The sequence below is a fragment of the Belonocnema kinseyi genome, chromosome 5 (assembly GCF_010883055.1).
Source record: "Belonocnema kinseyi isolate 2016_QV_RU_SX_M_011 chromosome 5, B_treatae_v1, whole genome shotgun sequence".
NCBI lineage: Eukaryota > Metazoa > Arthropoda > Insecta > Hymenoptera > Cynipidae > Belonocnema > Belonocnema kinseyi.
In genome coordinates, this window is record NC_046661.1 from 11,219,024 (window position 1) to 11,231,637 (window position 12,614).

Consider the following 12,614-nt stretch of genomic DNA (forward strand, 5'->3'; position numbering starts at 1 on the left):
CTGACCGGACCAAATCATGCTGGAGGTGCGGCAAGAAGGGACACGGGGTCAAAAAAGAAAAGTTATGTTCTTCAAGGAATTAAAAAAAGTCTCTTAAAACTTATCTCTATTTTGCGTTTTTAAAATTTTTCTTTGCTAATATATGAAAAAAGTTGGCTACAAATTGTATTTTTCTAAAAATAATAACATTTTTGAACAAATATGTGTTCTTGAACACATGCATGTAAAAACGCGAGTTTTCGAGAATTTGAGGTGGGCGGGACGTTGTCGTTTTTCGATCTTGGAAAAAATTGCTTTGACTAATTGTTTAAAAAAATTAAAATTATCACTGCCTCAGATTTTTTTTAGAATTTGTCTAGGATAACAAGTTTGTGATTTTGAATTTTTTCGTATCATCTCCTTTTTGTCAAAATTTGGAATGTGCATTTTTTGCATAAAAGATAAAAGATTCTTTTCTCCAAAACGTGGGCGCAAGGTAAAATCATATGGAATATATTCTCGATATCAATACCCACAAAAAAAATTAGTGAAAAAACGCTGACCTATTTGTGAAGAGTTTTAAAAAAATTAGAGTCAAAATAATCATAGCTTTGTCAAACAAAAATTGTTACTCAATAAGTGAAATATATGGAAAAGAAACATGCATTCCGGCCCCATTTGACATGCATCCTTCCCCGGCTAGTAAATGAAAACAGAGGGGCTAATAGCAAAAGTCGGTTTTGCCCACCGATTTTTGTAACCCGCCTTTGCTATCATACTCAACTGTATTTGCATTTATTATTTAAAGCCAGAGAGGGTTCAGTCTCTCGTCCGTCCTTGAGTAGTTTTGAGAACTGCGGCTACTATTGTACGGAGTATTAAGTTTTCAATCAAAAAATGGGTATTTAAATAATTTAAAAATATTTTTTTGATGTTACAGACGATGGCGAAAAGGTTACAACCACCATGGAGTCCACCGGTGCGTAAGGGGACTTCTGTTCTACGTTTATACAATAGTTTAACTCGTCAAAAGGAAGAATTTATGCCACAATATGGTAATCGAGTTCTATGGTACTCTTGCGGTCCCACAGTTTATGATGCCTCACATATGGGTCACGCGAGGTAAATATGCCTTGTTTTTTAGTAATAAAAAAACTTGCACTCACTCTGATTTATGAATAATAACGGCCTGGCAGTATAAATGCTGCATTTCTTTTTGTTCAATTCAGAAGGAATACTAAAATCAGTAACGCAGTGTAACTGTAACCCGAAAGAAACAAACAAATTCTTAAATTCTTTGAATAGCCTTTTCGCACCCGTATTTTTTTACACTTTACTATTTCTGCCCACTTGCTATTAGCATCAATTACAATTAAATACATATCTCCTTCAAACTTCGCAAAGTCGCAGTGAATACGCCCCCATATCTTGCTTGGCAACGGCCAAGTTGTTAGCGGAGTTTTGTTCGGCGTTTTTGTTTCAATTAAGCATGTTTTACAATTACTTGCTTTATTTTCAATTTCGGCGTCTATTCCTGGCCAGTATACATAAGAGCATGCAAACATTTTCATTTTTACAACGCCGAAGTGAGTCCCGTGCAGTTCATTTAAAATTACTAATCGCATTGATTCTGGAATGCACGCACGTATTCCCCAAAACAGATATCCTTTTTCCACTGTTAATTCAAAGCGAATTTTATAGCATTTTTTAATTTCTTCTGACAATTCATTAAAACTAGGCCAGTCAGGTGTTAGATAGCGTATAACATGTTTTAGAATTTCATCTTTTTTATTTTCTAACACTAAAATTTTATTGTCGAACGCTGTTGCATTGTCTTCAAAATAATAAATGAACGAATTTATAGGATCATACATGTCCGATATATCTATATCATCATCCACTGGAAGTCGCGAGAGTGTGTGCAGTGGCATTTTTTTCGGATTTAACATGTTCTATACGGTACTTGAAACCAGAAAGAAAGTAAGCGTAACGCTGTAATCTGTTGTCTGCGGTTTGTGGTAAGCCTTTCCTTGGATCTAGGATTAATTATAACGGCTTTTTTATCTGTTCTTAATGTTATTTCTTTTCCGAATATAAATTGGTAAACGCTTAAACCCGGAAAAAATGGCCATTGCCTCTTTATCAATAATCGCACGTTTCGTAATGCGTTAAAGAATATCGCGAACTTAACTCGTTTTTAACCCACTTAAATGCTCTGTCGCGTGAGTTATTCCAACTTAGAATTTCTTTATTTAATAAGTCGTATAAAGGTTTTAAATTAACAGATCTGTTTTTTTAGAAATCTCACGTACAAATTTACAAGTCCTAGAAATGATGCAAGCTCTTTTTCATTTTTCGGTTGTGTCGCATCTACCATGGCCTTTACTTTTGCATTAGATTGATGTAGCCCATCCCTATTCATAACAAAGCCTAAAACTTCTATTTTCGGTTTTCTAAGCTTACATTTCTTTAAATTTGCTCGTAAATTACATTCTTCCAATCTTTCAAATGTTTTTATCAAGTTTGCCTCGTGCTCTTCTTCGCTTTTACCCATTATGTATATATTATCTAAGTACGCTATAAGCCCGTTAATTCCACGTAAGCACTCCTTCTGGAATAAGATTCCTTCTGGAATTTCAGTGTATTTGTATAACCGATTATGTGTTGTAATCATTAGCTGCTTTTCGCTGCCTTCGTCAACTGGAAATTACATATATTCGTGGGTTAAATCTAGTTCAGAATAAACTACAACACCATGAATTTGTTCAAAAGTGTAATCGATCGTGTGGAGTACATATCCGAAACTTCTACTTGTTTTAAATGCCCTAGGTCTACTAAACTATCTGTAGATTTATCTACTTTAGGTTTTAACACATGTGCAGCATGTCGCCATTTCAATGCTATCGCGTGTGTATTTTCTTTCAAATGTATTTTAATTTAGCTTTTATTGTACATGCCGGGCGACTCATCAGATCAGGTCTTACACCTATTAATACATGTTTCTAATTTTTTATAAAGTTTTTTTTTTTTTATTTTCATTAAATTCTGTCACGTCCTGAACAAAACGTGAGGCTAGAATGGAAGTTTTCAGGAAGAGAGAGACCAGTGTTGCTCATTACGTTAGGTTGGTAAAGTCTGAATAAGTATTTGTTGCAGGTATGCTTGTCACTATCAATATTATGGGGATTGTTTCAATATAAAAACATATACCTTTCTACTCTAGAAAGGTTAAGAAAAATGTGTCTTGCCGATTGGATCTCCGTTATTTTGTAGAAGAGCGACTGAATTTTACCAGATGTTTATATAAATTTACTTACGCGAGTAATCGGAATTAACTCAATCAGTTTGTTGATTGGATATCCGTTATTTTGTAGATCAGCGACGACATTCTGCAGGATGTTTTTATGTGTTTACTTGCATGAGTAATCGGAAGTTAATTCAAGGGTGAGTTCTTTCACGAACGTATAACCGGCGGTCTTTATCCGGAAAGTAATTCTACGATGACCAAAAGTCTCAGCCGAAAGGTCTTTCTTTCAATGCTCAATGATATGATAAATATTTTGCGATGATATAAAGGCACGCGACTTAGTCAGAACGGTTATTCGTTGAGAAATGTATCACAATGATGTCGAAATCGCGACTCATTCAAAGTGGTTCGTACTTCGTCGTTCGAGTTGACAGTGTGACTAGGGTGTGTAGAAATAGTAAATATTAACGAAAACAAATAATTCGAGCTATTAGAAGTTAAAACACTTCTCACAAAAAGAATGTCTACCTCACTAGGGGACAGCCCATTAAAAATAAATAGGTTAATACGGACCCAGTTTAATACTTCATAAGGGTGACATTCCCGATAATTCACTTAAGGGCATGTGAGCAGCCAAATACCTGAATTGCCGACCTCAATTTATCAGTTGACTAATTTTTTTAAACGTAAGAACTTTTTTTGCTAATAAGATATCGAGCTGATACCCTGGAAAGTGTTTTAGAGCACAATAAAGTACTTTAAAGAACTCTTTCTGAACCTGATATTTTTTGAACGTTCGAACTTTTTTTGTACCTAAAATGTCGGCCTCAAACTTAGAGAAATACAGGAGCCTACAGGAAACTACTTTGAGGTACGTTATATAACAAAGTTTGAGGCCGATGTTTTCTGTATAAAAAAAGTTGAAACGTTCAAAAAATGTCGAAGTTTAGAAAAAATATGTGAAAAGGACTCCCAGTTTTAATTTGTTTGGAAATAATTTTTAGTGAAGTTCCTAGCCAAATGAAGTACCCTAACATACTTTATTGTACTATCTACATTTTCCAACGTTTCAGCTCGATATTTTATTTGAAAAAAAAGCTCTTAGAGTCAACAAAAATATTCAGTGAACTTATACAGCAAGGGCGGTAATATAGATATTTGGCTGTGCCAAATGCCCCTATAATGCATATTAAAAATTGCACGGAATGCAGAAAAAGTGATATGTAGGTAAGATTATATGCGCGCAGGGAGGAATCATTAATAATAAAATAATGCAAATTGTTTAGGCGCACAATTTCTGCATTTGAAGTGCCAAAACCTGAACTCAAAGTGATTCATTCTGAATTTCAAAGAATTAAAGAATTTTGTTTAAAAAATACAAATCCATTCTCTCATTTTCAATATTCTGAATTGAAAAATTTTAAGCAATTTCAAATCAGACACATAAGTAAGAGTAAAACTTTTTCTGTTATTGACATATCAATATTCAGTATAATACAATACTGACTTACAAATTTAATTTTGTGAAATTGAAACGATTCTAGACTTTCTATCTCAAACTACTCAGTTTCTAATTGTTTGACTTTGAATATTTTATTATACTTATTCATTTAATATAGACAGTCTAAGATTGTTACATTTTCCAAATTATTATTTTCTTCAATCACAAAATTATAAATTGAGTGGGTTAGAAATGGAATATTTTAAATTGAAATAACATTTTTATTGGATTCGAAGTTGAATAACCGCGTTTATTTACACGGCCCCATAAAAGTGGTCTGGCCGGCAGACCAGAGCAGTGTATCCTTATGTATTTTGACACGCTGAATCCGAATCCGAAGTCCGAAATATCAGATTGGCTTGTGTTTTAATCCTAACCTAAAAAAACGTCCGTGAAGAGGCGGTTTCACTCCAAATTCGAAAACAAAGAAAGGGGCCTGTCTTGCGGACCAGAGCAGTGTATCCTTATGTATTTTGACCCGTTGAATGCAAATTCGAAGCCATAATATATCCGATTGGTTCATGTTTAACCCTAGCTACACAAAAAACACCCATAAAAAGGCGGTTTTCCGCCAAATTCGAAATAAAAAGTTGTCTGACCGGCAGACCAGAGCAGTGTATCCTTATTCATTTTGACCCACTGAATCCGAATCCGAAGTAAAAATATCAAATTGGCTCGTGTTTTAACCATAATCTCAAAAAACCACCCTTAGAAAGGCGGATTATCGCTAAATTCCAATAACAAAAAGAAACTCGTCTGTCCAGCGGTCTAGAGTAGTGTATCCTTATGTATTTTGATCCGCTGGATCCGAATCCGAAGTCAGAAATATATTTGCTCGTGCTTTAACCCTGACCTTAAACAAACACCCGTAAAAAGGCGGTTTCCGCTAAATTAAAAAAAAAAAGAAAGTGGTCTGTCCGGCAGACCAGAGCAGTGTATCCCTGTGTATTTGGTCCCGATGAAACCAAATTTGAAGACAGAAATATCAGATTGTCTCGTGTTTCATCCCTGACCTCAAAAAGCATCCGCAAGAAGCTGGTTTTCCCGCCAAATTTGAATCGAAATATGTCAGATTTTCGAAATTCAAAATATAGAATCCAATACGGCGGACTCTGATGTGCAGACGGGGATGTATCAAAACCCGGGTCATGTAAGCTCCTTTAACATCATGATCCGCATCTGAGCATCTGCGCGTAAATAGCGAGTACAATTCATTCTATTTTTAGTGATATCGACTCCTCTTATTCTCTAAAGATCTGTGTAACAGCTGTTTTTTACATTTTCGTTTTCTGTCAGGAATATCTCGTGCAAACATCCAGTAGTTATCTCTATTATATGTGGATATGCGTACAGCGTGGATACTAATTGGATCGGTTACCGAAGAGGAGGAATGGCTATTTTACCAACCCAATCTGATAATTGTGACTGCGGATTTTGATTCAGCAGGTCAAAATAAATAGGAATACCACTGCTCTTGTCCGCCGGGCAGACCAATTTCGATTTTTTTCGAATTTGGCGAAAAACCGCCTTTTCGCGTGTTTTTGAGGTTAGGTTTAAAAGACAAGCCAATTTTATATTTCGGATTCGGATTCAGCGGGTCAAAATACATAAGGATACGCTGATCTGGTCTTTTTTTTGTGGGCCTGTGTTATTAATCTATTCGTAATAAATTATTTTTATTAAAAATAGTTTATCAAGTTTAAATCAGACGTTTAAAGTTCTTTAAATATCAATGTTTTCGCATTGCAACAATTAAATTTTGAAAATTAAAATCTGTACATCTTAATTTTTATTTCTTTCAAGTCTTTTAAACCTCATTTTTAAATTCTTTAAATGGGTGATCCTCCACAAACAGGGAATTTTTGGCAAGGGCAACTTTTTTTGGAAAAATATTTCCATTTTTTTATAATGCTTAAGTTCATGCCTTAAAAAAGGGGCTCGATAAATCTTCATGCTTAATTCTCACTTGGAGGAGCTGTAGCACATACAAATTTTTTCAGTTTTTATGGGGTGATTTTTTCTGATTATATGTAAAATAAAGCAATACTTTAAAATATTAACACATTACACGTATCATGGCATGGAAGATTATTTGTGTTAAAAAAATGCAAAGTTAGAAAAAATTTTGTTTTAGTTTTCTAAATTCTAATCGCTGCATTTTTGGTGTTTAGTACATGTAGGTACACAAAGTTTAATTCTCGATTTACGTTAGTTTTTAATAAAATTATTTTGAAAAAGGCTTCGATCAGCTCTGTTGCGTCCTTGACTGCGAACAGCAGGTTATGGTATCCGATGTTACGGTGTCCGAAAACCAAACACAATTACTTTTTACGCTTTGAAAACAAAAATAATCATTGAATCCTTTTGAAAAAACTCCTTTATTATGTGTTATAAGAAATTGTCATCTTTTCATTGACATTTTCGGTTACATTTTTTCACTTTGCAAAATAAAGTTCCTAACTTTTTTATGAAGTTCTGTCGAATGAGTAGTGTGGCTTTTGTGCTAAATATTGTAAAAATAAGAAACCTAAAAAATGGTCAAAAGTTGATTAAAGGTACGGGAGATTTGTTTACCGCAACAACTGAGAACATCTAGGGAGACACGTGTATAATTAAATTTTATCTACTAATACAGGGTGTTCCAGGCTCAAGTATGTGAACTTAGATAGCTGTATAACATAAAAAATAGATCAATTGAAAATTCCTCTTTCAACAATCAGTGGAAGTTTTAGTTTTTGAGTTATAGAATATTAAACTCGACTATGATAGCGGCAGTCTAACGTAGTGTTATTGAAGAGAGAATCGACGTGGAGTTAGCGACGGGGCAACAGCGATCACATCTGGGACGCCATGTATATTCGATAAATTTAAATGTTTCTTATGAATTTTATAGTTTTTTAGTCAAACCTGCAGACTATCAATTATAAGATCCAAGATAATTCACTATGTATTAAATATACGTCTCTAAGTTTATTATAAAATTTAACAATTGAACTTAACATTTATAAAAAATGTTGTAGAAATGGTTGATGTAAGCTTTTGGCTATGGGGTCAGGTGAATTGAAAATAATATTCTACTTTAAAAATTGAAACAGTTTCAGAAACCTAAAACTTTTTTAAACCAAAATTTGTGTACGAAAAATCAAGGGGAAAATTATTTGAATGAATAATTATTCAAATGCAATGTTTCTTGACAATTTTTATTCTTATTGCTGCGAAAATTTATTTAAGTATAAAACTTATTCAAAGTATATTTGCCTACTATAGAATAAATTGACATCTGCACAATTTTTTTTACAATTCATTATTGATACTAATGTAGACTTTCAAGTTTAAAAGAATTAATTTCATATAAATATTTCCTCAGGATAACTGAAAAATTCATTACTTACATTATTTTTCTGCTACAAACAATTGTGTTGAAATTTATTTTTTCGTACAAACAGATGGCTTGAAAAATAACAGAAAAATAATAATTAAATTACTTTTATTTAATAAAACTCACTGATGAGGGCCACCATTGCCCCAGCGATTATTATTTCTAAAAAAATTTAATCAAACTTATTTTAAATTATCATGCGATGTATTTGTTACAAACCATTTTTATTAACTTGCCCGAATTTTAATTAATACAGTTTTTAGGGAATTTTTTATTTTAGAAAATATTTTCTCTGGACGTCATCTCAAAATTTAGTTTGATCAACTACTAAAATAAATTAGTGGCTCGTTGATGATACGATTATATCAGAAATAAATATAGACGCGATATTTTGAGCCAGCATTTTAAGTCCAATTTTCTTTAGAAATTGTTCTAATTTGGAAATTGCTATTTCTAGATCTGATTTCCAAATTGAAATTTGATCAGCACCTAAAATTAATTCTATGTCATTTTGATGGTATAGGTGTACCAGAAAGATATCTCGAAGCAATATAACTTGCCCGAATTTTAATTAATAGTTTTTAGGAGTTTGTTATTTTAGAAAATATTTTCTCTAGACGTCATCTCAAAATATAGTTTGATCAACCACTAAAATCTATTAGAGACTCGTTGATGATAGGAATGTATCAGAAATAAATCTAGAAGCGATATCTTAAGCCAGCATTTTTAATCAAATTTTTTAAGTAATTTTTTGATTTCTGAAATTGCTATCTCTGGATCTGATGTATAAATTGGGGTTGGATCAGCCCCTTAAATTAATTATGAGTCACGTTGATGAAAAGAGTGTATCATAAAGATATTTCGAAATGACAGGAAATGCGTGAATTTTGATTAATAACATTTTTAGGAAATTTGTTATTTTAGGAAATCTTTTCTCTGAACCTCATGTCCAAATTGGGTTTGATCAACCCCTTAAATCAATTTCGAGTCTCCTCGATGGTAGGGTTTATTCAAGAGGATATCTGGATACTAAGGATCAAATTTTTTTCATGAAAAAAAGATTTTTTTCGCACCTTGGAAGTGATCTAGAATTTAATGGGCTAAATATAGAATAATGAAGGCAATGTAGAAGGGCCCTTTTTGTTTAAGATATTTCAGAATCTCAGCTTTTAAAAGGATGGACATGATAATTTTCTATTTTATCAGGTATAATGATTAAATTCATACGTTATTATTGGTATGTTATCAGAAAATAAAAATCTTTTGAGTGTAATTCAAAGCTACTCGAAATGTTATTTTAGTTTATTTGATTGAGCTCTCGTTCAAGTTTAAATGATGCTGTTAGAAATGAAGACACCAATTCCGCAAATTTGATTACAGATATCATCTTTTCAATTGGATGTTTTCCTATATTTATTATCGGCATCGCTTGTAAAGGGAAAGAATGCTGTGGCAATTTTCGGCAGTAACGTATCTCTCGTTCGATGTAGGGACACGCCATCATATTGATAATAGAGTTTTACCTCTGAAAATGGTAAAAGAAATTTTCTATGCATTGGGAATTTTCTATTTAGGAAAGGAAAATATACTAAGTTACATATGCTTCTAAGATACAAAATTACTGAATTAAGGCGTAAAAAGATTGATTAAAAAGACTGATTGCTTCGTCATTTTACGCGTCGATTGAAGCAGAATTGACGGAGGACAGAAAATGGACGAAGATAAGCGAGTTTGATGTAGCGCACGGTTCTTGGGATACACAGCAAACACGCTTCCCACTATTTTATTTCTGTTAGTCAACGCAGAAAATAAGTATAAAGAATTAAAATATTTGTATTTAGTTAAATTCTTGAGGTTGCTTTAGAACGAAAAAAATATTAAAAACCGCGAGAATCGAAAATTCCTAAAGCGACTTTCATATTATTGGGAAATCTCGCTTCATAAAAATGTCTGATTTTTTAATTTTATCTGGCAATTATGATTTAGGTCGATTTTATTTTAGAGATCTTGTTTGAACCGACTGATCGACTTGATTTGATTTGTTTCTGAAGATTACTTCCAATCAGACGGTATTATTTTCAGACGGTTTAGAGTAGGAGCAGGAATTCTTATCAACCCTCATCCCACGAATTGCTGGCACCCTTCTCTGATTTCATAGGAAATAAAGTTTTTTTAGCATTTTTTGCCTCAATGGACTCCTGCCAACATTTTAGCGTAAAATGCATGTACTTATTATTCAGTGCTATGAATTATGCGTAAAAAATTAAATAAATGGGCGCAATGGATAAGTATATGTGTATGTGCTATACTATGTTTAGAAAAATTACAGATTATGTTCAAATTGTTCTCCCTGGTGATCAATGCAGTTACTGAATATGTTTTGGAAATTGCAATCTATTATTCCTTGGTACGATAGGAGTAAGCTTTGATGGGCATACAATATGAACTTTTTATTTCAATTCCTCGATTCTAGCGACATAATCGAAGGTTTAAGCTTCACCTTTTTTACAGGACCCTCATACACTGTAATCCAAGAGGGTTAAATCGCAAGAGCGATTATGTCTATTATGTCTATTATGTCTATGAGTCTTCCGCCGAAAGAATTGCGAAGGATTTGATTTTTTAGCTTCCTTCGTTCCTTGCAGTGGAACGCCATGATATTGATTATAGAGTTTCGCCTCTGAAAGTCGTAAACAATTTTTTCTATGAATAGAAAAGTTTGATTGTTAGGAAGGCTTTCCTAGAGGACATAAACACCATTTTGACAATTCTTTAGGAGAGATAAAAAGCGTGCTTAAAATTTGAATTTTCTTGACATATACACAGTAAACAGGCTACCTCTCAAAAGCTGTTTTATTCGCAAGTTTCGGGTACTCCATGAATCTTTTCTTAGCAATGCTCAAAATTTCAAGGAATTCTATTATCGTATTAAACACTAAAAATAATTTGCCTCATCGAAAGTTTCAGACCCTCCGCTAACTTATTTTTTGCAGTCAACGCAGAAAATAATTATAAAGAATTCGAATATTTGTATTTATTTAAACTCTTCAGTGGGCTTTTGACCCAAATGATGTCACCCTCCACTGATTTCATACATAATACATTTTTTTAGCATGTTTCGCCTTAATTGAATTTTACCACAATTTTTACGTAAAATGAATGTATTTATTATTCAACGCTATGAATTATGCATACAAATGAAATAAATTCACTTTAGTTTTTGGCGTGCCCATAATATGGTTAAGGGTGCCAAAAATTTGTTGCTCTAACCTGTGCATTGATACATTTGTTGCGTAATATCCTAATCAATTATGGAAAATGATAAGAATTTAGTTAATGGTGCTAATGGAGCTGAAGTATATCATTAATATACTGTAGAGAAAGAGTTAGATCTGTTCAGTTGTATTGGCGAAATTTTAATATCGAATCAGTACGAGAACAATTTCGAAATTAATTTGTGGGAAGGCCTGTTCGACCTAGACAAACAATTACGCGTTGGTTCATAGCCTTACAAATGAATAGCTGCTCGAGGAATGACCACAGGAAAAGATAGACCGTTCCGTCAAATATTGGGAGAAACTCAAGTTAGAGTCTGAAGAAAATCCTCTTATCAGTCTTCGGACCAGAGAGGAGCAGGCCGGAATACCCAAAAGTACTGCACAGAAGATACTTAAAAATAACAAGTACTAGGCAGTCTGATAAGTCCCTGAAAAATGAAACACGGAGACGTTTTTTTGGCCAAAGTCGGTTTTATTTTTCAACATACTCTCCTTTTAGGTCGATACAGTGAGTCCAACGATTTTCTAACTTTTTGATACCGTCCGAAAAGTACTCGATCAGAAAGTCTCCAAAATACGCCTCAGTTTCAGCTATGAGCTCCTCATTTGAGTAAAACGCTTACCGGTGAGTCATCTCTTCAGGTTAGGGAATAAGTAATAGTCGCTGGTGGCCAGGTCTGGTGAATACGGTGGCTGAGGAACCATTTCGAAGCCGATCTCATGCAATTTTGCTTGTGCAACTAAGCATGAATGAACAGGCGCATTGTCGTGATGATAAAGCGGTTTTTTCTTCTTCAAATGCGGTCGTTTTTCGGCGATTTCGATTTTCAATCGGTCCAATAATGATGAATAGTATGCTCCGGTTATGGTTTTACCTTTTTCAAGATAGTCCACGAATATTATGCCATGTGCATCCCAAAATACGGAGGCCATAACCTTTCCGACCTATTGTTGCGTTTTTGGACGCTTCGGAGCACTTTGGCCTGGTGGAACCCACTGTTTTTCCTGTTGCGTTGACTCAGGAGTGTAGTAGTGGATCCAGGTTTCATCCATGGTTATGAATAGGCGCAAAAACTCGGTCGGCTTGCGCGAAAATAATGCCAAATTCTGCTGAGAAGTTGTCATACCAATTCGTTTTTGGTCCACTGTGAGCAAACACGGCACCCATCGCGCGCAGAGCTTCTTCATGCCCAAAACTGAATGCACGATATTGCCCACACGTTCCAATGA

General features: G+C 33.9%; 1 protein-coding gene across 1 annotated transcript in view; it reads left to right on the forward strand.

Moving 5' to 3' along the window:
- The first annotated feature begins 922 nt into the window (after positions 1–922).
- The window catches only part of LOC117172487 (cysteine--tRNA ligase, cytoplasmic), a 172,487-nt gene continuing 160,795 nt past the window's right edge, over positions 923–12,614 (forward strand). Inside the window, exon 1 of the mRNA XM_033360476.1 lies at positions 923–1,101. Coding sequence (XP_033216367.1) covers positions 923–1,101 — 179 coding nt within the window. The remainder of the gene's footprint in view (positions 1,102–12,614) is intronic.